The sequence below is a fragment of the Rattus norvegicus genome, chromosome 9 (genome assembly GCF_036323735.1).
Source record: "Rattus norvegicus strain BN/NHsdMcwi chromosome 9, GRCr8, whole genome shotgun sequence".
NCBI lineage: Eukaryota > Metazoa > Chordata > Mammalia > Rodentia > Muridae > Rattus > Rattus norvegicus.
In genome coordinates this window covers 57,317,990-57,345,161 of record NC_086027.1, presented here as the reverse complement: position 1 = coordinate 57,345,161, position 27,172 = coordinate 57,317,990, and the positions used below count along the sequence as shown (strand labels likewise).

The following is a 27,172-nucleotide window of genomic DNA, read 5'->3' as shown; positions in this document are numbered from 1 at the left end:
GTGGCCTCTACCTCAAAGTGTTAGAATTAAAGATGCGTACTACTACACTTGCCGGAAGAAGGTTTTTAAAACATAGGAAGTTGTATTTTGATACAGGTGACTCTGGTATTTTCCTCGGTGGTTCTCAGAGTTGGGGTTCCTTTGAGAAGCAGACTAACCCCCTAAGGGGTTAATACTCTAAATCGAAAATTTTTGAATATTTGCTCTCATCAGTCACTTCTGTCTTCCCACGGACTGAGGTTACTGTGGACTCTCCACCTTCATATGCAAGGATGCAAGGTTTTTCTACCATGTAAAGGCACAGTTCATACAGAGCGAGTCCTGTGACCAAAACAGCCCGACAGAGCAATGTGACGGAAGGCAGAATATTCCCCTCGTTCCCCTGTAGATAGGATCTCAAATCCTGTTCACGATGCTGTTGTCCTCTATATAAAGAACTGTCTCCCTGCTAGGAGAAGACAAGAACAACAGGACCATGTACACACGAGCTTGGCCTCTGACGACTGAGTAGAAGACAGAACCACACACCCTCCTTTGAAGCAAGCATATCACACAACGCAGAAGCAACTGAAAGGCTAACTTTTGGAAACTGAGCGGACAGATGGTGGGTTGGCAAATGGACAGTTGGTAGCCTTTCGTACTGACCAGGGTTTTGAATGTTGTAAGTATATTTAGTTAACTGTTAAGTATATGATTTCAAAATATCAGTGATTAGTCCTAAGTTTCCATTTACCTATAGCAGGAATTACGAATTTACCAACTTTAGGGACTGTAAAAAATTATTATATCCTCTTCCTGCACCAATAAACACAAAGACTTCTGAGAATTTCTTTATCAGAATTTTTTTTTTAAGTACAAAAATCAAAAGAAAATCCCCAGAGAACTTTTTCATCAACTGATACTGGTACAAAAAGATTAGTGGAAACCTGTTAACACAGAGACCATAAAATATATGAATGGAAAACCTTTCTGTGACATGTTACTTTGACACTAACATGAAAATAGCTTGAGATACAAAAATACAGTTGCGATCCAGCAAATGGCATCAAATTAGAACAATTTTATTATTTAACATAATCCCAATGTATATACATTATCCTCCCAAATAAGAAAAAATTTAATTCCAGAGTTTAAAATGTGGTTTCCAAAATGAATCCTTATTGTAAATTTTGAAGAAGAAAAAAAAAACCCTGAAAACTAATTCTAACGTTAAATTTTGATCTTTGACTAAAATACACACCTTATACCAATCAGCTCTCTCATACAAAAATGCATATTATAAATAAAACTTTCAAAAGTGATCTTGGATGTTTTATTGCACATCAAAGAGAAGATCTGCCAGTCTGAATGGCTCTCAGCCTCTTTTTATCATGCAGTTTCAAAAGCTACTGACTCTGGGTGGATACACTGAGGACATCTAGGCCACTCTGGGTGGATACATTGAGGACATCTAGGTGACTCTGGGTGGATACACTGAGGACATCTAGGTGACTCTGGGTGGATACAATGTGGACATCTATGTGACTCTGGGTGGATACCCTGTGGACATCTAGGCCACTCTGGGTGGATACACTGAGGACATCTAGGCCACTCTGGGTGGATACACTAAGGACATCTAGGCCACTCTGGGTGGATACACTGAGGACATCTAGGCCACTCTGGGTGGATACCCTGTGGACATCTAGGGTCCTTACTCATGCTTCTCTGGACTAAAAACAAAGCATTGTATAGCCCTTCTTCAGTTAGTTTTTCTAAAGTGAAAACAACTTCTGTTTTCTAACAGAAGGTGATTACAGGGGATCTGAACCAATAACTGTGTATGTGTAAATGTTGGTCATCTCTTTTTCAAATAGATTTATATATATAAGAAAACCTAGAGGAGTTTGACTCAGTCACCTATCTCCAATCCCCCCAGGACCACTGCTTCTCAGTGAGTGCACACACTACCAGGTCCCTGCTAGTGCCCTTTCATTAGCAGCCTCATTCGCCTCAACCTCTTCAGCCTTCTTAGCTGCTGCTTTCCCAGCACAAGTCAGCCAGAAGGCAACAGCTTTAAAAACAGAAGTTTCCGAGTAAGTTCAGCACACTGCCCAGCAAAAATTAGGCATTCAATAAATATCTGATAACTGATTGTAAACCTCCCTCCTATGCTGACATGTACTAGTGATTTATGGGTAATATGTGGGTTTACGGTACACAAGCCTAGGTAACTAAGGAGAAAACACATATGCCATAGAAACAGACATGTTAATTTCTATAATCCTGCCCAGGACAGAATGTGGACTTAAGAATTAACTGTTCTGATAATTAAAACTCATTAGTCAAATACTTTTAATTTTACCGAAAGGACTCAGCTAGCCTTTGGCAATTCTGAAACATACAGTGAGCCCCAAATGAAACAAAGTAAAATTGCACTGTTACGAGGAAACAAGTCCGTGAGAACAGAGAGGAGGCCTCACTTAAGGGACAGCGACTTCAAGAAGCCTGTTGTTCTTTCGTTTGCAGGTTGGCACGCTCCCGTTTTTCTGGTTGCCTTGAATAAACTTCACACATACTTTGTCCTGTCTGAACTGTACCAGGAACCTAGAAGAAAACCAAACACACTCAGACACGCACAAAGGTGAAAGGTGGCAGGCCAGGGGGCACAGTAGCCCTCTCTTTCTATAACAGACACCGACTGTAGCAGGTACTCATTAACTCTTTCCACCCCACGACTAATGAGAACTGATTGCATTTTGCTCCCACATGTCATCAGCTAGCTCCAAGAGAAGGAAGCTTGCCATGGTCCAGCAGGGTAAGATGAGCTGCCAGTAGTTACTTGGCGTTTCAGTGGGGACATCAAGTAGCTCACTGCCACACTAACACGCTGTAATCTGCCTCCCCCCATTTTTCATGGCCAAAACTTTAAAGGGTCAAATGAAATGTTCAACAAATCAAACACATGAACTACCAAGGACAAATCTATTCACATGCACCCTACGCCACATCCTAATTGGCCATCAGGGATCTTTCACCATGTTCCCCTGGGTGTTGGGGGCAAAGACAGCCTACACTACTGGTGCGTTTCCAAGTGACTTATCTGACAAGCATGCGGTTGATAATACCAACATCCACAGAAAGAGCGAGGATTCACGGCTCCATGTATACATTAGTCCCAGTTAAAAGGCCATGTTTTATAAATACTATGTCCCGGGGAGAAATGTGACACAGGCCTCTGATTCATACACTGCTTTATTTTTTTGTGTGTGTTCATGTGCGTGCTTGTGTGGGAGCACCACCATTCGTTGCTGGTTAGAATTCATCCCTGGGTGTGGTTCCTTGGGGCACTACCCACCTAGCTCTTAGAGAAAATGTTTCTTCCTAGAACCCACAGCTCCCCGGTTACGCTAAACATGGCTGAGCGGTGACGCTCATGGATTTACGCTTCCCCAGCACTGGGATTACGAGTGTGAGCTATCCCAGCCATTCTACGTAGGTGCTGAGGACTGAACTCAGGGGTTAGTCCTTCTCAGCATTTTTCTGACTGAGGTAGGTCTCTAGCCCCTCACTGCTTTAAAAGGACAACAGCACTGACCTTTCAAATGGGCTCTTGCTTTTTCAACTCAAAGCACAGAGAAGAAAACTGCGACTCTACATTTTCCTCTCTGGGATATGTCTCCAGTATATTATTATTCTTTTCTTTTTGAGAAAAGGTCTCACTGTGCAGCCTGGGATGGCCTGGACCTCACTGTGTTTATTTGGCTGGCCTTGAACTCCTAAAGTTACAAGGCTATGGTTAAAGGTGTGAGCCAATGTGCACGCTTGGCTACATAGGTAACTGCACTTGTGTGCCTCAAAAAAGCTTTCAAATTTAAAACAGATTCAAACAGTTTTATAAGTCTTACACTTTCTTTGAGCTCATAGGGTACAACTGAAATTCACTTGGGAAATAATCATGGCTAAATGCATTTTATACCATGAACTGCACTGTTCTTGGTCATTTACATGGACGTAGCTTTAAGATAACTGGGGAGAAGTTAACTACTATTATTTCTTTCCATTTCAAGAAGAGCAACTTGGGAAGCATTCTCCAGCCAATGAGAATATGGATGTATCATTTCGCAGTGTTGATGGCAGCCATAATTTCAAAAGTAAAAGGAGCATGGGTAGTTACTGTCACAACTTCATGTTGAAGCACTCACATTCTGCAAGTTACCTTTAAGTGCAGTCTACACACAGGGTCGGCTGTTTGGGAATTTAAGGACTTGGAATTTTGACACAGTGGCGTCTCTGAGTGACTTCAACTCATTTCTACATCCATACCAATTAGCAGGTAAGAATCAGCCAATTTATTCACAAAGACCAGGGAAACCAGTTTGTTAAAGCAACCACTTCCGCTTCTGAAAAGGCTATGAGGAAGGGCATAGTCATTGAACTGCATTCTGTTCATGACACATGTGCTACACATCTGGCAATGGGCTGGGGTCAAGCTCTATGTAGGGCTGGAAATATAGGATGAGACAGCTCTGCCAGGGCCTGAGAAGTCTGTGTCAGTCTGAACTGCTCCATTAGGGAATTTCCAAGGCCTGCTTAGAAATTCCAGGGGCATGAAAGAGACTCCCTAAAAACTCTTCTGCAGGCTTAGGGAAGGGACCCATGGGGGATATGAGAGGTTCCATCCACTGACCTATTTTCATCAGACCAACCATTAGGGAATACAACAGGAGAGGAGTTATTATAATGGTATCAAATAATTGTCTTTCATATGGCCACATTGTAAATCACTCAGAAGATTACTTAGTAAAAGCCAGTGACATCTATAATGTGGGCAGAGTAATTACACGAGCACTCCCAGGTGGGAATGGCCAATTGAGGGATCCTACTGTTGACCACAATTGAGAAACACAAACACACTGTTCCTGCATAGCCTCTGTGTGTATAGGAAGGAACCAGATTTCAGAAGCTCAGACAAATTCTATATTAAAGAGAGATTTCCAGGGTCTGGACTTCGGAGTGAGCTATTCTTCCTATAGCTGTAAGGCTACTGCATCCAGGTGGTGAGGGGGTGGGGTGGATCAGAACGGCCTTGAGTTTGCAGTGGTCCTTCTGCCTCTGTCCCACGAGTATAAGCAGGTAGGTGTCAACAGTCTTGCCTTGGAAAATTCTTAATTAAAAAAGAAAATCTTCTTGGGATATTAGTATCCAAAATTAAAATGTGGATGCAAAACTTTTAAGAGGGAGTAAATTTCACATTTACACCAGTCTTAGCACTACTTACAAACTGTTTCAGTGTGATATACCTTTTCTACAACTCCAGTTATCAAAATATGAAATGAAGGTTAGTCCCTGACTCAGAACCACTCCTGCTGCTCATAAAGCCTTTCCTCAGCAGGCATACACACAGCGACATAGCTGGGCCCTAAGAGGCAACCTACTCACACCTCTCCCGTCTTTCCTCCCATCACACTCAGGATCTGACCACTCCTATCTTCTGCTCACACCCTAGGTTAAGCAACATTGCCTTGCCCTAGTCAGCCCCTCTGTTCTACCCTAGCCTCTCACTAGAGGTAACTGCCCACACTGTATCCTTTAAAACCAGGTAAGGCCACAGCCGTGCCCAAATCCCCTCGTGGTCTTTTTATCATTCTCAGCAGGAGCTCAACTCTACGTTTCACCAAGCTCTGCATAACTGGACTGCACTTTTCTCTCTGGGATCTTCTCCCACAATCTCTCTGCTGTAGAATGCTCTTCTCTTCGGATCTACTGCCTGTCTGTGCTGTACAGCATCTTCCTGCATTGCTGTCTGGGTTGATCTCTCAGCCAATTTATAGTTGAGAAGTCTCCCCAGTCTCTCTGTCAAAATAATACCCTACCTTTGCTTTCTTTTACTTTTCTACAAGCTCAAACCATGTCACCTGCTGATTCTTTTTCTTTTATATGTCTGTCTTGCTAATAAAGTATAAAGCACTCGGCTTTGGTCAGTGTCACCTGGGGTGTATCCTTCATCAGCCATACTCTGCCACCTAAAACAGTTGAATGAGACTGAAGAACCAAACGCAACAGTCAAGCTGAAAGTCCAAAAGTGTACTACACAAAACGTGGACGTACTCATCGGAAATCTCGATATTGAGCTTCTGTTTAGTTTGGCTAAGAGTCGTGCGATACAACTTGGTTGCCATTTCAATCAGGTGGTCACTGCTGAAGAGAAAGTCACCCTTACTAGCTGCTTCTGAACCCTGCAAAGACAAGACAAGGGTTAGAAGGAGGATGGAAAGGTTTGCAGGTCCTGAGACACGGGAGCACATCCTCCCAGATGAGCAGTAAGGACAGACTGGTACTCCGACACAAGCCCGTTTCCTAGAGTCAGTCAGTGGCCCAGAGCTGCGTCTGCTGCAGACCCCCTGGATGAGAAGCCACACTGATACCTTTGTGGTGGGTTTGCACAATCAGTTTTGAAGAGCAACAACCCAACTTCTAACTCATTCTCGAAGCACACCGTTCCGAAACCATTCAGGGATTTCGTTTTTTTTTTTTTTTTAAAAGCAACAATAGGGACCAGTGAGATGGCTCAGTGGGTAGCGCTTGCCACAAAGCCTGACAGCCAGGGTTCGATCCCTGGGATTGCCGTGATGGAAAGAGAAAACTGCCTTCCCACAAGTTGTCCTCTGACTCCTATCAATATACACACAATAAATAACCGTAAACAAAAAATAATGTAAAAAGCAATCAATTTTTTTAAAAAAATAGAAGTAACAACAAAAATATTTCAAATACCCAGGGCATCCTAACTTCGGCTGCAGCACAGGAACCGCTAGGGAACCTGGATCCAATAGAATTCTTCTGTGAACAGACGAGGCCACAGCCAGAGTGGCAGCCGCTCACCCAGCTCCCAAGCTGGTTTTGTGTGTAAGGGGCTGAGAGCAGCTGTTGTATGATTTGGTTTCCATTTAGACTTAGAGCTATAGTGGGGTTGACAGGCTAAGGTAAGCAAGCCTTTTCTATATAGGCACTGATAGATGCTATCATTTATTTAGCACGGACAACTACGTGACAATCATTCTGTTAAGCATTTGTGCATATTGTGCATAAAGCCTTCTATCAGTGCTATGAAGTAGATATGATTCCAAAGATGTGGTTAATAAAGAGTTAAAAATAGCCTGGCTCCAGTCAAACATTTTAACCTCTCAATGTAAGCCAGTAAATATGCAGGTTAAGAAAAAACCAGCGCACAATGTTCTACTTTAATTGTAGCCTTCGATAAACCACCAGTTAACAACGGACAAGAAAGATGACATCTGTAAATTGGCATACAGAAGAAACACCAGAAAGACAAATTTTCTATATATTTTCACACATTATTTTCAGAAGTCAAGTGAGCAATGTGATAAAGGTGTAATTCAATTACTGGAAAAGAAGGCCTGGGATTTTAGATGTGGGTGAATAGATCCAAACTTTACAAGTCAGTAGGAGTGTGAGAGTGTGAGGGGCAGGCCTAGTCAGGCGGACGCGTGAGGAAGCCTATCTGTCAAGTCACCGAGCGAAGCTTACCTCCTTGAGGTGTACTGCAAAGAAACCATCATTCTGTGAACTCATGGAGACCTTAGTCACATCCACCAGGGGGACCTCGGACTTGATCTGCCCCGACTTTTGGTCAGCAAGGAGAAGGTTATTGTTTGTTAAGAGGAAAATCCGAGATGTACTCTGAAACCAGAGAGAGAGAGGGAGATAGAGGAAAGTATGGACCAATGACCCAAAACACTCCAAAATGGCCCATAAGTGTAAACCTTTAGTTATTTCTAGAAATGTATACGTTATTCTGCTGTCTTTCAGCAAGCATACCTATGTAAACTAAGACACACAAAATGAAGTCTTAAAACTTCTTAGGTACGTATGTCTGCAATGCATGCACACGAACGTGTGTGAGGCTGCGTGTCCACAGGGACACACATGTGAAGGTCAGAGGAGGATACTGGGTATATTCTGTCTTCCTCCACTTATTTCCTTGAGAGAGTCTCTCAGTGAACTGGGACCTCTGTTTCAGTCAGGCTGCCGAGACAACAAGCCCCCAGGATCCACCCTCCAGTGTGGTGTTATAAGCAGCCACACCACAGCCCTGACTCTTAGGTTGAAGCTTGGGATTTTAACCCAGGTTGCTATCCTTCCAGAGCGGCTGCTTTTCGTCCACTAAGCCATCCATCTCTCACACATCTCTCGTGCTCTCATATTTTCAATTTGTAAGAACTTCAGAGGACAGAAGTTTACATTTAAAGGTAAGGAGTTTACCTCCTCCACAGTTTACTAGAATGAGAAATGCAAATTGTTTAATTCAGAAACAAGAGCAGGACTCTTTCAGGCCACACAGGGGGGTTAGCATTTTTACCTTCCCATTAGCCCGGTTGATTTTGTTCACAACCTCAGCAATAATGATCTTCTCTTCAATGGCATCTTTGAGTTTCTTATATTTTGGGTTCTTGTTGATTTCCAGGTAAGCTCCTTGGAATGGCTGACCAACACTAAAGGAAATAAAAATTCTTGCACCTTAGAAATGGTTTCAAGCAGAGACACCCAATGACAGAAGGAGATAAGTCAGGTCATCTTAAAAACAGTTTAAAAACTTCATGAACATGACTTCAGTGTATTTACACGTTGCACAGGCACTGTATTAGACGTAAGTTAGAAATGAAGCCTTAAACTTAGGTGAAAAAGATTCTGACGCTGCCAGTGGAGCACATCACTCTGCCACAGGCGGAGTCAAGCATGTGGCCTTGTGTGCAGGAAAGGGCACTCTCATCTGTAACAGAAAGCTGACAGCTGCCCACACAGTGTGCACCAACACACGGAAACAGTGTAAGCCAACGAGAAAGCCCAACATCATCACCACCATCTGCTTCAAAGACAAATGTCATTTTCTTACAGAGGGGAAAAAAGTCAATAACCTTTTTGGGAAGGAGGGATAGGGCTTGACACTCACATTAAAAACCCCCCATCTTGTACTTGATTTTCCCACGGAACTCTGGAGGCTCATGGCCACCTCAGTAGGATGTGCCTGGAAGTGACAGGCACTCATGCAGATCCAGAGCCATTTGCTTCTGCGGAGAGGTCACTTAAATGCAGTCTCCTAGGACACCCTGTGACTCCCTCAGGGCACTGTTAAAAAGGCACCAAGAAAAAGATTGCTGGCCCATGGGATTTACAACTTTTTTTTTGAGTTCCTTTCTGGAAACTGAGCATGGGCGACTTGAAATGCTTGTAGTGTGGGTGGAGACTAGGGAAGAAAAATCTACTTAGGTGGTCAGCTCTTTGCAGTTCCCAGGACTTTAGAGGCTGAAACCCCAGGCAATGCTGCTTCACAGCATGGGGAGGCAAATTCTTCCCTATCTCCCACGGGTGAAGTGAGTGGGCCACCTTCTCCGAAAACTGACATAACTCCTCAGAAAGGATTTGGTTTGAAGTTAACTGTGTGTTCACAGTTAATCATGTTCTTAATAATAAAAAGTGCCAAGAGCCTAATTTTAGTCTGTTCCCTTAGTGATATATTCTATACGCTCCCCCGCCCCCTATATTTGGCGTCTTCTATGGGAAGTGTTTAAGAAGTCTGCTGTCTGATTTGAGGGTGTATAAAGATCAGCTTGTGAAGAAAGCACACAGCTTTGCCATTGGCTTAGTCTGCACATAGTAGGCACATTAGAAGATTTAGGATTTAGTCACTGTGTTTGACTTAAGCATTCAAAAAGCTGAAGGAGGGAACTATAATTCAAGATATCCAAACCCCAAGGGCCTGGCAACTCTGCTCATTTAATCCCCTTAAAAGTAGACTTTTCAAATGTGTATACAGATAGAAATGATAAATGCTCACGAAATATGATTTTTATTTCTAGATCTTTCTTTAGGCAAAGCTACAAGTCACTAGAGATACTGGCGTGAAACTACACAACCTACTTGTTTGTAAAGACCAGATGAAACAGGAATGTACGGGACAGCCGAATGTAGGATGCCGGGTAATCCTTGCACATACCAAGTCCTTTGTCAAGGACCGGACTTGCTAAATTTGCAGCGTGTTTATTCTTTTCTTGAGTACATAGTGTCCAAAAAAGCCGAACTGAACTTCTGAACAGGCCACTGAGGTTATGACCAGCCATTTAGCAACCTAAGGACAGCATGGGCCCATGCTTACGTAACAAGCAGGGATAATGAACTGTCCGCCTCAGGCACTGACCTTACAAATGAGTTTCTGATCTGACTTGATATTGGCAGAAAGATCCCAACAGTGACTACTGTCCAATGCAAAAAGAGCCTTGAAGACAGGGTCCCCCACTGACAATCATTTTGCATGACCTCCTATTTACTAAATGATTTAAGCGAAGGTCAACAGATCAAAACCAACGACTGTAATCCTTCCGCCTTGCACGGAAGCTGCTGCCCAGGGGTCAGGTGCACTTATAGGCAATAGCCTCTGAGGTCATTCACAAAACTAAGCACCAGTCATCCATTACTAGAATTAAACTCCATTAGAAAAGATGCGACCATATTTGAGAAAGCAATTAATAAAGCACTAGCATTCCTGAGCAGGCACAACTCTATGTACGTACCTAGAAGGATATAAAGCCTTCTTGTCTTTGAAGAGTTCACTGGCCTCCAGCTTCTCTTCATAAATAAGTTTCTGCTGGTCTGTGAATTGATCCCTGTATTTTTTACACTGTGAGACATAAGAGAAAACACACACAAAGAACCACTTACACAAATACATTCGTACTTGCTTTTTTGGTTTGTTTTGCGCGACCGGAAAGGGTCTTGCTGCAGAGCCATGGCTGTCCTGATATTCCCCAGCTGGCTTTCAACTCACAGAAATCTGCCCACCTCTGCCTCCCAAGTTCTGGGATTAAATCCATTAAGACAATGTTAGGAAACATTTGTATTGCAGAATCTGGGATGGTTCCTCAAAATATAAGAGGACCTGAGTGGCCTGCGCCCAGGAAGTCTATATTCATTTTGTTACATTGTAAATCCCTAAGGCCCTCCATGTCTGAGGCTGTCACTCCTGAACACAGCCTCACAGGAAACAGCACCGTATGGCACAACACAGCAATCCCATGCAGATCTGCACAGCCCTCTGACCTGGAAGTGTGCACTCTTAACCTTTTAATCCTACTATTTTCATTTTTAAAGGCTAGTAGTGGAGGGACATGTCTGGAGACAATCGAATCCCCGCACTAATCCCAGAGGCTAAGGCAGAAACTATGAGTTTAAGGCCTGCCTGGGCCACACACCAAATGTGAGGTCAGCCTGAGTGAGACCGCTGTCTCAGAAACAAACAAGCACAGACCTATGATAGTAGTCCTCCACTAAACTGAATGTATGATCTACAAGTATGCTATGGACAGTGTGAAAACTGATGCCTCTTTTTAAGTTGCTTTTCATTTCATGTGCACTGGTGTTTGCCTGCATGTATGTGTGAGGTGCTGGACCCCTGGAATGGAGTTACAGACAGTTGTGAGCTGTTGTGTGGTTGCTGGGAGTTGAACATGAGTCCTCTGGAAGATCAGTCAATGCTCTTAAATGCTGAGCCATCCCTCCACTCCGAAAAACCAACGCATAAATTCCCTCTACTACCACTACTGCGCAATGGAACCTGGGAATCCCTCAACTCTGAGGATAAAATGCAGGAGGACAGGGCTGACCAGAGGAGCCGGGACAGATTTTTCAAGGGACTGGATGACAGGTGGGGTAGTGCCTCCGCTGAAATTACTGTAGGAAGAAATGAGGGCTTGATGGGTGCTCTCTCAAGGATAAGGCTCCCTTCAGGAGTGAACAGATCTCTCCCAGCTTCCACCCACAGGAGGAAAGGGTAAGCAGAGACAGGGCAGTGCCGAGCCCAACAGTAGTTACTCCTGCTCTTATGTTTGCAAATGGCTTCCACGTCAGACTCCAAGGGGAAGCTGAGGAATCAAGAGGCTGTTAAATCTGCTACAGAACAGAACTTGGCATCCATGAATCATACTACTCAGTAAAAATGTCATTCTTACATGTGACCCCAGGAGAGAACTGTCTGGGATATACAGCCACTAGTCATAGCCACAAGTCTTTCTAATACTCATTTGTAACATCTAATAACGATGTATATTCAACATTCCATATAACTAAGTCATTCAAAGAAAGTCTTGCTCAAAGAAAGCAGAGGCAACACCACCAAGGGCCGAACTTCCCCAGGAAGGTTATCAGCAATGGTATCTGTCCCCCACTGCACCTGAGTTCCCTCAGCTCCACATACACCAAAATTCAGTTCCCATAAGAACCACACAGTACGAAAATATAATGCAAGATATAACAAATTTTTCAGCTTCCCCTAAGTTAGGACAGAGGAAGTTTTTCCTTGAGGGACTGCAATGCTCGCCTTCTGGCCTGAAGTGTGTATGTTAACACATGTATTAGTGTATGTGTTTAATAAATCTGGTAAGATAAATGCATTCTAATTAGTAGGATTTAACTACCTTGTCTGAAGATCTTCAAAAATAATGATCTCTATCTCCTGCAGAGTTCCCTCAGACAGAGAGGGAAACAAGAGAACCCCCAATTACCCGAACCACCTGGAAGGTCAAAGAAAAGCAAGCCAACTGCATCAGGGATTGCCTCAGCTCCTGCAGGAGCTCTCACAGAAAGCCAAGTACAGCGGAGGCTATGCCAAGGCAGAGACCACAGACAAGCCGTATCAAGGTGACAGATGTATTAAGATCTGACTTTATATGGCAGCCTACCAACACTTAAACCAAGAGTAAGCTTGGAAAAAAGTATGTCAAGGTGACAGATGTATTAAGATCTGACTTTATATGGCAGCCTACCGACACTTAAACCAAGAGTAAGCTCAGAAAAAAGTGAACCATCGCATAGTTTACCCTCCACAAGTGGAAGATCCTTTTTAGCTCCTTGTGAGTCGAATCCAAGAATAGGTAAGGTCTTGATGGCCAATTTTTATCTATTGGTGACAAGGAAGGCATTTTATTTTTCATTTCCAACAAGTATTTTTGCACCTGTATTGGGGTTGACAGAAAACATTCAATGAGGAAAATACACCAGAAAGATAGTGTGATACACATTTGTGATCAACCAGAACAGCTGTTAAAAGAATTGATTAGTTTTAGCCAATAAAATAGTGTGTCTCCTTTGATAACTTTATAAGTCTTTCATACCTTCTAGGGGATATGTGCGCCCCCAAACAGTTATCAAGAAAGATGACTACAGGTACAATTACTCCCATCATCACGAGTTAACACCTACACCACAGTAGAGCTGCTCTGCTCAACAGGGAGCCTCTCACAGGACGTAGCTACTTACACTTGCATTATAGGGGACTCTAAGTAAACAGCAAGTCCCTCAGTTGCAGTGGGGTATAAGCTACATGTGGATAGTGGTCACGATCTAAAGTTACAGAATATATTTGTCGTTGTAGAAAGTTTTGGATGAGCCATACTACAGAACAAAAACGGTCCCTAACTTGAGATATTTCAACTTGGGAATTTCTGACTCTATGATGGTGGGAGAGCAATGTGTACTCAGTAGAAACCACACTTGGCATGTGTGCGTGCATCAGTGGGTGCAGGGCAGATGAGCACAGGACTCAGCTGGCCAAACCACCAGGACTGGACCATGTGGCTAAATTGTGAAGCTCAGTAGGTTAGGTACGGTAAATGGGCTCTTGGCACAGGTCTTCTCAACATATGATGTGGTTTCCTAGGACACAACTCTATCAAGTAAGTGTCAAAGGGTCTAATGTGGGCTAGGCACTGACTGGAAAAGCCTTACATGGTCAAAGAAGACCCACAGAAGTTACTCATTCATGTTACAAATAAGCAGGAGAACTCGCTGACTGTAGGGCTACCCCAGAAGGCAGCCGCAGCCACATTTGCTCCCTGCCATCTTGCTCTCAGCAACGCATCTGTCAATCTCACCCTCCAGATAGAGTCTATAGCATTTTAACAGAGAAAGAACCTACCTTTCCTCATTTCACTTTCCCAGTTTTCTATGTCAAATAAAATAAGCATTTTATCAACTGTATCAATCACAGACTCCTAACTATTCTCACACAGTTCTATTTGAACTTGGAGAAGACAATAAAGTCTACTAAAGTCTTTTTAAAGCTATGATTTATGTGTGTTTTAAAAAGGTCACCTTTTATTGAGGTGGTACTATTCAGTGGTTAATCTAACAGTGCTAATTAGCCACATACACAGTTATTGACTTACAATTCTTTGAAGTGTAAACTCATAGATTTTCTTTCCAGCATTTGCTCTAAAGAATTTCCTGTACTCCCTTCGTACCTTTAAAAGGAAGCAGACCGATGGTTAGAACAAGGCTGGCAGGTGCTCATAATGACATAATTCTTTACAAATCAAAGCATAGAGAACACGCACATCTACAAATGTCCTTTCTGGGTTGAGAAAACTGATGGCTGCGTACTTAGATGGTGGCAATTACGACAGAGAAAAACAAACCGTGAACTGATACACTAAATCCTACTGGTTCTTACACGGCTTCACGTTGGCCTAAACTCCTCAGAGGAATAGCTGCAAATCTGTCAATTAGAGAACGTTTCGTAAAACATCATGTAAGGTGGTTTCTCCTTCAGATGTTTTTTGGCAGATTATCTGAAGAACTAGATTGAAATTTCCAAAAATCCTGCCTAAAACCGCTGGTGATTTTACTGGTACACGACAGACGTGAATGCAGCTAAAAATAAGAAACTTAGAAGCTTTTAGGCTATCATTATCTTCCTTCGGACCACATCAAACTTTATACTTAATGAGCGCTTAAGAACCCTGTCATTTTAAATATAAACTTTCCCGAAACTAATGTCATAATCTACTTCAGATATTAATGTCTAATGACTAAGTAAGGTATTTACAGAATTAATGAGTGATGGTTAAAGCTGATACTGTGATAGTAAAACTCAGGGGGATACACAAAATATTTATTATCATCTACATACAAATGGGAGTTAGAAATCAGCAAAATATTAGCTTATCTATGTATCTCGATGTTCTATATCTTTTTCTCCAGCTTCCTGGTTTTCTGGGCTTAAATACATGTGCTTAAAATACATGTAGAGTGGAAGTCTGAGAAATAGAAGCCTATGAGCCAAATTCAGTCTGCAGCTAAACATTTCACACATGTGTTTTTAAATTCATAACTTCACACCACACTTTAGGTTGCGGGCTTCTGTTAAAACGTTCTAAGCTGCAGTAACAGGGATGCCCCGTTTCTACAGGACAGTGAACAGCAGTGGTTTTCCATGAAGAGAACTGCAGGTTCCACGCTGGACACCCAATCGGCCCTAAGCAGCCTGCTGTCTTCCTCTTCTGCGCTACCTGCCTGCCTGAAGTGTTTGAACCCCAGACCGTGCTATACAACATAGAATATCTAAAGTTTACACTTGGACATATACACTATACAGGCAGTCCTCCCTTTAAATCCATGTTCTAGCTGCCATTTCTCTTTCAGCCATGGAGTTTTTAGATTTATAAGCATTTCAGACCTCCAGCTTATAAGGGTCAAGGGGCACAGAGGGGAAAGGCAAGTTAAAGAGAGGTCTGCTACATGGGAGCACCCCCCTTGAGGCAGTGCGGAAGCCATGCTATGCAGCTGAACCTCATTGTACCTGAGCTCTGTCAGTACGACTTCTGATATCCCACAGGACAGATGGCTGCGCCCCCAAATAAAGCTACATACGGTAAAAACCTGGCACCACCACATTCTTCTCACAATGGGGACCTTGCCGAGGACTAGGACTAGGAATCCTAAAAGGGTCCAGTTGTACTTATTAATGCAAGGAAATCAAACCATTTCAAAGGATAAAAGTACTACTCACATCAGTATAACTTGTTTCCATGACAAAGGGACAAATTTAGTATAATCTTAAACTTCTAAAAAGCTTAAATCTCTTTCATAATAATAGTAATGGAAACATAATGAGGTGCTTCTGTCTCATTAGAAACCAAGGGGGTGGGGGGATGACTGACAGTTAGAGCAAGCCTGGTTAATTCTGTAGAAATAGCATTCACCTTGTCCACTGCTACTGCACACTTCCAGTGAAAAAATAGTTTGAAAGCATACACACAGAAACCCAGAGATCAGGATGTGGAGTTCGATACTGCCTGCTTCCTTGCAAATATAAAAACTATGATGCAAATCTAGACCCAAATAAAATGGGAAATGTTTTGTTTTGCTCGGCTTCCAAAGAGAGCATGTAAAGGTGGTGTTTACAATTTGTCAAATAGAACATCCGTTAAATGCATGCTGAAGTTACTTCTGAATTCCCTCATGAATACTCAGAGTAATCAAAGGATGATTAATGTTTTCAGGAGGAACTTTCAGGGGAAATGGAGATTATTGAAAGCAATATTCAGGGATGTTTCTGAAGGGTGCTAAAATGCACAATCAATAACTTCTTAGCTCATTCTCAAATATTTAGATTAAGAGTTAACGTTACTGGACTAAATCAGAATACTAAAGAGGAGTGGTATGGAAAGGGCCCCGATCACCTCCGAGGGTGATGGGATGGTCTCACTGTGTTAGTTAATTCTGATCAGGAAGACCAGATCCTTCTACTGCCTGCAGGTTTTCAGTGCTTGCAGCCAAATCTCCTTATTTACTCTAGCACCTGCCTTTATCGCACGGTCTTTGAACCTTAGAGTTCTTTGAACTTCATGATCTCCGTCATCGCATTTACTCTGATCTGTGCTGAGCCATGATCACTTGGAAGAAAGCTCCACTCGAGCCCTCAGTGAGAACACAGGCAGACAGACGGGAACAGAGCTTGCCACCCTGACGCAAGCCACTGAGAATGGAAGATCAGTTTCCAGCTCAAGGACTGCACTCTGCCTCATGATGTAAAAGGCCATAAATAAACCAAAACTCAGAAAACACGTCTTGGATAAAATATACTGCATCACACTCATTAAAGAGATTAAAATCACATTAAGATGAGAAAACTGTGTATGTTTTTTTTTGGCTTTTGTTTTTTTTTTTTAAACATGAAACAAGATTAGTCAAGATGACATCTCATAAGACCGCAGACAGCAGGAAGCGCCTCCAGTTTTCTCGGGTTAGTAGGTGCGAGGCTTTATGTTCACCAGGGCAGGAGAAGTCATGAAGAAAGTACCTTCAGTCCAAGCCAGTAAGCCCAAATGACAGCAACTGCATGCTTACGCCTAGCCTCCTCCTTCAAGCGTTTCAATTCCCTTCGTGCCTAGAATGTTTTAGATAGTCAATAAGAGACAGCCCAATGCAGACTGCACAAATGAGAGAAAAGATCCCCCCACCAAACAGGAGAGCCACTGTCGGAGCAGGACCGCAGCACAGCAGAGGAACAGAGTACACTCATTTCGACCCAAGGATCTGATGCCACATTTCCTCAAAGCCCTTGAGATATGCTCTCTCTAGACTTGACTTTGCTATGAAGCTCTCTGATAGTCTTCATTTGGATGAATAAAAAAAAAAAAACAAACCAACTCTGTGAATGACAATGTTGAAAACTGCAAAAAGTAATAAAACAAACAAAAGAGGAAAACTAACAAAAACACAGAGGTCCTTTCCGGTGTGAGCTAGAAGCAGCATGGAAAATTGAACTGCACTAGGGTAAACCCAGCTCAGTGGCAGACTGCTTAGCTAACATTCAGAAGGCCCTGGGATCAAGCCCTCACACCGCCCAAAATAAATACATTTTGACCAGGATCCCAAATAGTATATAACACACTAAAAAGTGAAATCAGGCAAAAAATGATAGAACTGACAGGTTTACAAGATGCCTCAGGGGAAGCCAATCTCAGGCACACTGTTGCACAAGACAGAGATAGGCGCTAACTTTTGGACCTTCCATTCCCGAGACTAGGAGTAAGGACAGGACCGCCATGACTACTGGGTCACTTCCCTAAATCGGCTAAGGCACTAGGCTGGTTTTTATAGACTTTGGAAAAAACACAAATGAACAATTTTGGTCAGTCTTAGGGAACCTTTTAATGGAGCCCACAAAGTGGACGTCTTCTCACAAGATGGGCTTGCAATGCTGACAAACACCAGACTCTGTAGAGTTCCATGTCCCCAACTGGAGTACACCTTTTAAGGAAAGATGACTTTTGATTTTCTAATTAGAAAATCTCTTGTTCCGTGGGGGTGTGTGAAATGTGAAATGCCCACAGAGCCCAGAGTCTGCCAGGGTCAGTGAGTTCCACGGGGCCTTTGTTCCTGAAATCAAACAGCAATGCTGAAATTCCTGGGATTCCTCCCTGGTAAGTATGGCTAGCTCCACACGAACACGGATTTCTGTGAAATCACGGATGATCCTTCCCTGTACACGTGACACCGTTTGGCTTACAGTAACCAACAGATGCCACGTTCGGCCTGAAACGCGGTTTCACTCAGGGATTAATTCTTGTAAAGCATGCGTAACTGGCATTATTTTGTCAACACACTGTATAAACGGATCCGAACCCCAATACGAACATTCTCCACATGCCCCCCCTGCATACAACTATCCCTAAAATCTGGCCAGCATTCAAGAGTGGGGAGAGTGGGCACTCACCATGCAAATTAACTTAGAGAATTAAAAAAACAAAAACAAACAAAAACAACCTATGCTAGAGCCTTATTAGTGAGGTTAGTTTTTTGCTCTTCGCATGCCAAAGCTTCCACGGCATACTACATCTAGCATTCCCGGTTTCATTAATTTGGCTGCCAGATCATGCACGGAGGTGACTACCAACTGCAGTCATTCATCCCTGCTAGGCTAGAGGCCAGGGCTGGCTCCTGCAGGATTCCCGGGCTCGGTGATGGGACGTGGGCATCAAGTACCTTCGATCCAAGCCAGAAAGCCCAAATAACTGCAATAGCGTGCTTATTCCTAGCCTCGTCCTTCAGCCGCCTCCGCTCCTTTCGCGCCTGTGGTGCGTTTGAAAAGGAGTTACAGAAAGAGTTAAGGCAGGAAAAGCTGCTGCTGCTGCTCAATGGAGACAGAAAAGGAGACACCAGTCACCACCGATGCTAAGTGCAAAAGCATGTGCTGCCACCCACACCGAAACGCCGCAAAGGGCAAGAGGCAAATGTGCTCAGTAGCTCAAGCGAGGATCTTCGGCTCTGCGGTTACTCCCCACCGAACTACCCTCCTCAGGGCCTCTGGCCTACCTGGGTGCCGTGCCAGTATGCTGCGATGGTGGTGGCTGCCTCCTTGCAGCGTTTCTGATGCTTCAGCTCCCGCAGGATTTTTCTAGCCTATGGTAGAGAAATCATCCTCATGTACCCATCTCTCTCTCTCTCTCTCTCTCTCTCTCTCTCTCTGTGTGTGTGCACTCGTGCATGCATTTCATGAAATTAAATTAATGGTGGGTATAAAATAATTTCCAAAGAGGTTTCAGTGCAAATACACATGGCCCAGTGAAGCCACTGAGACAAGCAGTGCATGCTGGGAGACACTGGCATGGCAGGGTGATCTCACCAGGGGGAAGGCGGCCTCCCACCATGGATGGGACACGCTAGGGAAGAATATGGCCACGGTAAGGCAGGCTGCCACTCATAGGAGGTAGAGAACCGTTTTCAGATGATGGCCAGATTTCTATAAGGTTCTCCAAAAGTCTACTGAATCTCTTTGTTCATTCTGTTGGAAGTCGCTGTGGCTATCCTTTCAAATCAAAAGATTTTTGTTTCTTATCCAAACCAGTGATGCCTTTTCAGTTGTTGTGCAAGCTACTAGTGGCACCTGGCTTGTGAATAAACTTCAGGTCCTGGCCTGGGGGTCTCTAGCCTGTAAACCGACTAGTCCCAGAGCCTAGAAACCTAGTCAGGGAAGAGCCTACAGGCAGTTAGCCACATTAACTTGGATAAGCCTTTAATCTGGGCAAGGTCTATACCAATCAATGAAGCTAGATTTGTAGCCCAGCCTGTATCCTTTCAAGAAGCTATAGACTGACCACAACCTGAAATTATCCCTCTTGGATCTAGAACATTCTAGGAAAGCAGCCAGAAAAATCCTAGAGTAGGACTGGAGGGAGGGGTCTGAGGTCAGTAAACTTTTTCTGCAAAGAGGAAGATAGTGAGGCTCGGGGTTGGGGATTTAGCTCAGTGGTAGAGCACTTGCCTAGCAAGCGCAAGGCCCTGGGTTCGGTCCCCAGCTCCGAAAAAAAGAAAAAAAAAAAAAAAGATAGTGAGGCTCTCTCTCTGTCTCTGTCTCTGTCTCTCTGTCTCTCTCTCTCTCTCTCTGTGTATCAATGAGGAGTCAGGAAATGAACACGGTCACGTCTTTATGTATGGATATTAAAATACACAGTTCATATACTTTTCACATGCTTTGAACTCTTTTCTGCTTTTTGTTTATGATGGTTCAAAATATAAAAACCACTCTTGGCTTGCAGGTTGTATAAGTCAGAACACTGACCCTTGAACCAAGCCTTAGCTGGAAGGATCTGGAACCAACGTAGCAACTGTGACTACCCCCTTTTCTCCTAGGAGAGCCCTAGCTAGAGCCAGGAGCATCCAGTCACTATAAGGAGGCTGCCGGGGATCATCACTGGAAAGATGTGTGGCTAAGAGCCACGGGACTCAGGCAGTGGCTGTAAGACAGCTTGCTAGACAATAGCTTCTCTCAAAACCACTGGGCCTGAGGATATTGAGATTATATACAGTGTTATTTCAGGGACGACTTCCTGCTTAGAGAACAAAGGCTTGAAAAAAACATAAAGCTGATTAGAAGGAAGCAGCCAAGACATGGTCACCAGGGTTCCCTGCTTGGCCCCATAATATTTACTCTTCCCATGAGGCCGTTTACAGAACAGGTGGAGATGAGGAAGCTTTCCCTGCAGAGTGAGCTTGAAGACTTTACCCTTTATGAAGAACCCCAGCTCCCACATAAACAAAGCACACTTATTGAAACTCACCTTCCAGCCCCGGATGTAAGACTGAATCACCAGGGCTGAACTCTTTATCTGCTGATATCGCTTTTGTTGCTGCAGGATAAAGGGAGGCTGTGAATAGTCAGCTAGAGAAGGGGATCTGTTCACTCTGAGTGGTGGATGCCTGTCACCCACAATCCTAGAAACTGAAAGGTTAGACAGTCCGACATTATTACAGTAAGTCTGTTCCACATGAAGAATGCTGTTCCACTCTTACCAATAACTGTTCGCTGCTTGACGCTGTGAGGCAGCCTTCCCTACACTACCCACCACCAACAGAGCAGTCTGAGTTGACCCACATTGCTTTGCGCCTACTTTTTGAGAGTAGTATCTTCTTGGCGCCATTTTCCACCAAGCGTCTCACTGGGCCAGCCTACCTCTAACCTTCAGGTCATTTTTAGACTGGCTATGCTTACTCTGCTTCAAGTGGGGACAGGGTAATTTTCAGCAAGCCCCATACAGAATCCTGAGAATGCGTGGGTCTCACTCCAACCTCACCCGTGAGGATAGGCTGGATCAAAGTCAACACCGTGAAAGGCACTCAACTACACTTTGGCTCAACAAGCTCCACGTCCACTGGCCTTGCAGTAGAGTTGATGGTGCTAGGACGCTCCCAAGAAAACGATGCCCTTCCAATTTTTTGGTTTGGAATGAACGTTGGGGTTCAGATGGGCAACACTGAGGAAAATGCAAAGACTTTCGAAAACACTCAGGTCAGGTTGTTAACCTTTCCCTGTGAAGCATGACGGCTGGTTCCTATTCTCTCATGATATCTTCCAAGAGCCTAGGCTTCATCTGGATCATCAGAAGTAGTGGAGGGAGGTGGGCGATACAGATTTTGGCTTGAAATATCCCTCCAGAAAAGCTGAGCAAGCCAAGGAGAGCAAACCAGTAAGCAGCACCCTTCCATGGCCTCCGCATAATCTCCTGCCTCTAAGCTCCTGCCCTGTGTGAGTTCCCGTCCTGACTCCCTTCAGTGATGAACTTGGAATGTGGAGGTGGAATGCTAAGTAAACCCTTCCCACCCGAGCTGCTTTGGTTACGTGTTGATCACAACAACAATAGCCCTAACTAGACAGATATCTATTTTCCCTTGCTAAAGGTAAACTTGATCAAGTCAGAAACCAGGTTGTGGGTCCACTTTGCTACTCTTTGAGCACAGTAGTTACTTCAAAGCTGTTTGTAGAATTTAAGACAGATTAATTCAGGACGCACTCAAGCTTGAGTTTTCTTAATGACTCCAAAATAAGCAGTGATAAAAATTCTTTCTTGAAGATGGGTTATTTGTTGGTCCTTCCTTTCTGGGGCAAACAGAAAAGAGCATCATGAATGTACAAAGTTAAGAAAGCGCTGCTGTGTGCTCGGAGAGCCCATAGCCACCAGGCAGAATGATTACAGTCTGCTGTGTCTTAGCTGAATGGACATGAGTGTAGTCACTCTAAGACTTGGAGTGTGGCTGTGATCTTCCTAATTGGAACAAGCAATCAAAGACCTCACTAAAAGACTTCAAGCATCATCATGTCTCCAAATTTGGTAATTCTATTATGTATTTCACAAAACTATAGATTTTATCTTAATTTTTGTCTTACAGAAAAAATGTCTCCTTAGAAGCGGAGGGAAGAATGCACTAAATAAGACCTGACTGCAAATTTAAAACATTTTTTACCTTTGCAGAGAAGAAGCATAGAGTGGAAACATTGATAAGCTGTGCTCTTTCTTATCACTGCAATTCATTTGCAAGAAACACAACCTAAATAAATTTACATGATGGTGGATGAGGTCCTTCTCAGACCTGTGGGATGGATGTCTCTAACAAAGTGGTCAACCAACTGATACACTTCCGAAAAGAAGCTCTGTATTAACTAAGCAAATATACTTTATTGACTCCTTCTCCACAGTAGGGCCAGATATCTGAGGACTAGTGAAAATCCGATCCTCTAGCTGGAAGAGATTTCTAAAAGAGATTTCTGGCACTCTGGTACTCCTCCGTCTTCAATGCTGCTCAATGAATGTAGCCAGCCAGCCTTTTTAAAGAACTGATCCCATCACAGTGAAAGGATATGACACAGTCTCCTCAAACTGATGACAACACTAGAAATAGAATTCCTGCTACATGCTTCCTGGAGATCAGTACCAAGCAGTCTGAAACACTAAACCCACGCTCTGGAAATGATTAGGCTCAAACCCATGCTCGGCCAATGACAGCAGCAGGCAGGGTACCCAGCAGCTCAGGGCGTGTTCTCTCATGTTAAAAAAGGAGTAACAACCATTTCCAGAGGTTGTTGGGAAATTTTGGCTATGTAAAAGTTACAAACACAATAAGCACATAGAGAATGTTGAGAAGTTAGCCTCAGGTTGTAACAACAGACTCACCGCGTATCTCCTGTACCAGGCGGCAATCACGACTTGGCTTCTTTTCATGAGCAGAAAATGTGTACGACATTTCCATCCTCGATAAATCTTCTGAATGAGAGTGGCCAGGTCCTCCAGCCGCTGCTTCCTTAGGTCTTCTAATTGGAATAACTAATATAAAACAATAGACAGACTTAGCCAAAGTCCTAAAAACCTAATGGCATACATGAAAGGAATTTGCAGGATGTTGAAATTAGCTACTTGAATGATATATGCTATAGATCACTGGTGCAGGGGGAAAATACTTTGACAGATCCATAGAAGATCCAGTTCACTCTGGAGTTCAGATTTTCCAGTAAAGGATGCTCAGACAGGAAATCACTATTCCTAATCGGTCCACAGAGGGTCAAAAATGCGTGCTCTGTGAAGAGACACGTCAGCCTTTTTTCTTCAACAACCTAAGTATTTCTCAAACTCTCTAAATGTCCATTATCACTAAATCATTTGCGATATTAATTATACTTTATGCCTACCACTTTATACAAAGACTCCCAGAGACTCTAAGGAGGTCTATGAATTTGATACACTCTGAAAACTGTTTCCTCCCATGTTTTCCCAGCACCTATGGAGCTGTAATTCTAAAAACCACTGTGTAACTAGATGCTACAAACACTGACCGGTCCTTCCACTTGCTACAAGTTATAAATCAGGGAGGTTTAGCGAAGGTTTGATACGGTAGTCTTGTCTTCATTTCTTAAGTTTTGTACCATCTCTCAGACAGCTTCAGTGTTATATAAATACCATCTCTTACTTGATCCAGCTCTAAGATACTTCGGTCAGATAAAAGAATATGGCCTTGACTGTGGTGCCTCAGAAACTAGGCTCCAAGCATGGGATTCAAGTTCAGAGTGTAAAGATTACATACTGTCCTTGGGTTTCGGATGAATATCTTGGATCTACCGAAGGAGTACTCTTCCACGGGAATCTCTAGCTCATTAAACAGAACTTCCACACCAGACCTAAAAGAGTAAACAAAACCCAAAACAGTGCTTTTCCCGAGTTACAAAAATGACTTGACCCAATATCATATCATATCGTATTATATCATAATAACTGTAATGGAAACATAATGAGGTGATTCTGTCATATCATGCCATATCATATCTTATGTTCTCATTAACACACAAATAAGCTACAGTAAAAAAAAAGACGTTTGGGGTGTGTGTGCATGTGCGTAGATCAGGGACAACTCGTAGGAAGCAACAGATTCTCCTTCCACCATGTGGGTCCTTAGGTGGTCAGGCCTTGCAGCACTTTACCTGATGACCCATCTCTCTAGTCCCAACACTGCCACATTGTTTAGAGTCACTACTCTTCTAGCAATCGTCGTCTTCCACCAAAGGATTTAGGATTTGCTTCCCCAAACTAACCCCAAAGACTGTAAAAGCAAGTCTAGGTTCAGAACTATCTACTAAGAAATACAGGTATTTCTTGATTTCATTAGCAATACAAAACAAGTCAATTAATGTATCAGTGGGGGCCAGGAATGGCATATGTGTGTGTGCATCGTTGACTGGTCGGTGCCTCTGCAGACAAGACACACTGGATGTCCTAGAACATGAATTACAGATGCTGTGACTTTCCATGCAGATGTTGAGAACCTAACCAAGGTGGCTCCTAACTACTGAGCTATCTCTTCAGGCCTCTCCTGAAACATTTAATATTCCTCTCATTCTTCAGATGCTGAGCACAGTCCAAAACAGTGTTAAATGTCAGACCCATGACATGCTACAGAACACGAGCTTCATGCGGCAGGAACAAGGCCTTGACCTTGCTTTTCAACATCAGTTTCTAAAACTAGCCTGGCTCCATCAACCTGTGGACTGCCTACCAGACAAGGAGTAAACAGTGCTCCTTGTGACGGCATATTTAGCACAATATCCTAGAAATTAACGGTATGTAGAAACAATACCCCGGGTCTACATTAGACATCAGACTACACTTACCTCTTCTCCATAGCTCAGGCTGTATGTCTAATTACTGCTCAATCTCCTGAAAACAGCCAGGTCCAGCTAAGAACGTACATGTAACCTTGACACAACAAGATGAAAGTCCCCGAGTGCCCGCCTCACCCATGAAGCAGGCATGCTGGCCCTCCGGCAATATTCAGACTTCTACAGACCCCCCCATAACCAGCAATTCTGGCTGCTAAGAGTAGAGGTTTCTCACAGGCCTGACTTCTCTCCTGTCACAGCTGCTGTACAGCACACTCGTTCTCTGTATGTGGACCGCTCACAAGCAAAAGCAATGTCTGAAGAGAAAGCTTGCAGTGCCCAGTATTCCGCTCGGGACTAGGGAATCAGGGAAGACTTGTGGCTAAGCCGTACTCTCTAGGCCAGCTTAACAAGCATCGTGCTGCTTCTCAAGTCTACGGATGGACACAAGAGCCACAGCTAAGACCTTTACCTCACACCCTCCTGTTCTCTCTAGGAACAAATCTCAGCAGACAGCTGAGAATGGCGATTCAAGAGGCCTCTTCTCTAACCATCTATAACCTACAGAGTTCACATATTAACTATCAATTCACCATGTGTATATCTCAAACATTTATAGTCATTCAAGTTCCAAGTGCAGATTTCACGTGTTCCATTTCACTGTCAAAGAAAACTGACACCTCCATAGCAAGGACTATCTGCAATGGTATCCTAAGGGAAAGCACATACCCAACAAATCTACAGGCACAAAACCAAACCAAATCAAAATACAATGCTACTTGGATACTTTAAAAGCTGATAATTGCAACGGCCAGAAAGTCCCCTACCTTGCTGGTCCCTTCCAGTGAGGCCATGTTTGTTTGCAAAGCATCTTGTATCTTTCCAGACAAGGTTCATAGGCCTGCCTGAAGGCATAGCCTGCCCGTCTCACTCGAACGTTCTCCAGAAGACCCAGGTACCGGATCTGATGACACACGAGACTCTCACTGAAAATGTGAGCGGCCTTTTTATCGTTCGGCTTGATGCACCTAAAACGTTTCAAGTATTTTAGGTTTTAAACGCTGCCAGTGAATCTTACCCCAATCACTTCACAGTAGTCATTTACTATTCTCGGAAAACCAAATCATTTCTAATTATTTCAAACCATTACACAGTACACTCGGAATAAATACAATATTGTATATGCTGTAATAAAAAAAAACATTTAAGAGATTCAATGGCACTGATAATTTTTTGCTATTAGTGCAGAGCTCTTACACTGAAAGTCCTTACATAGAAATAAATGCCAGACTTGTGGAAGTCATTATTAGCTCTGGATCACATAGCAGCTATTCCCATCCTGACTGATTCTACTATTAAACAGCCATGGTTTGTGGATATACAACTGCTAAGTGATCTCTCTCAACACACACTGAACACAAATTAAATCTTACCTGGTTCTGTCTTGATGTTTTTATAGTTTTCCTTTTACCACTTAAATCTACTCTATGAATTAATTAAACAAGGGCAACAGACAAATAAATGGGAAAGTCTACCCAGTCTCTTAGACATACACTGATAAAGTTATTGATAAGGAGACCAAGGACAGTGAGTGGTAAGAGTTTAGCCTTACGTCTGAAATTAGGCTGCCAAGATTCTATTAGCAAGCCTATGAGGACCACCTCACGACCTTGGGGAACACATAAAAACCAGACAACAAAGAACTCCCTAAGGTGATGGTGCATGTTTTACATCTCAACCCAGGTGATGCTGCCAAGGTAAACACTACCATTATAAAGTAATCGAACTGTTCACCTCAAATCTGTGTGTGTTGCTTCACAGGTAAATGGCGCCCCAAGAAAATTTGGAAACTCCGCTCAACCGAGACTAAGGAAAGCAAATGATCAAAAACCACTGGCTATTTTTGAAAAATGAAGT

At 43.3% G+C, this 27,172-nt stretch overlaps 1 protein-coding gene across 10 annotated transcripts in view; it reads right to left on the bottom strand.

Annotated features, from left to right (window-relative positions):
- Window positions 1-826: 826 nt before the first annotated feature.
- Myo1b (myosin Ib) overlaps window positions 827-27,172 on the bottom strand; it is a 162,277-nt gene continuing 135,931 nt past the window's right edge. For 3 of the 10 annotated variants that reach the window (XM_039082950.2, XM_063266574.1, XM_063266579.1), the window contains 14 exons: window positions 26,083-26,283; window positions 24,187-24,280; window positions 23,283-23,432; window positions 20,895-20,963; window positions 19,150-19,236; window positions 18,820-18,906; window positions 17,132-17,218; window positions 14,217-14,291; window positions 12,870-13,004; window positions 10,569-10,675; window positions 8,360-8,492; window positions 7,528-7,680; window positions 6,088-6,215; window positions 827-2,583 (listed from right to left, as the gene is read on the bottom strand). In XM_039082950.2, the coding sequence (XP_038938878.1) occupies window positions 2,460-2,583; window positions 6,088-6,215; window positions 7,528-7,680; window positions 8,360-8,492; window positions 10,569-10,675; window positions 12,870-13,004; window positions 14,217-14,291; window positions 17,132-17,218; window positions 18,820-18,906; window positions 19,150-19,236; window positions 20,895-20,963; window positions 23,283-23,432; window positions 24,187-24,280; window positions 26,083-26,283 (1,630 nt within the window). In that variant the 3' untranslated portion in view covers window positions 827-2,459. The remainder of the gene's footprint in view (window positions 2,584-6,087; window positions 6,216-7,527; window positions 7,681-8,359; window positions 8,493-10,568; window positions 10,676-12,869; window positions 13,005-14,216; window positions 14,292-17,131; window positions 17,219-18,819; window positions 18,907-19,149; window positions 19,237-20,894; window positions 20,964-23,282; window positions 23,433-24,186; window positions 24,281-26,082; window positions 26,284-27,172) is intronic. The other 7 variants (XM_063266575.1, XM_039082953.2, XM_063266576.1 and 4 more) reach the window with 4 other exon arrangements.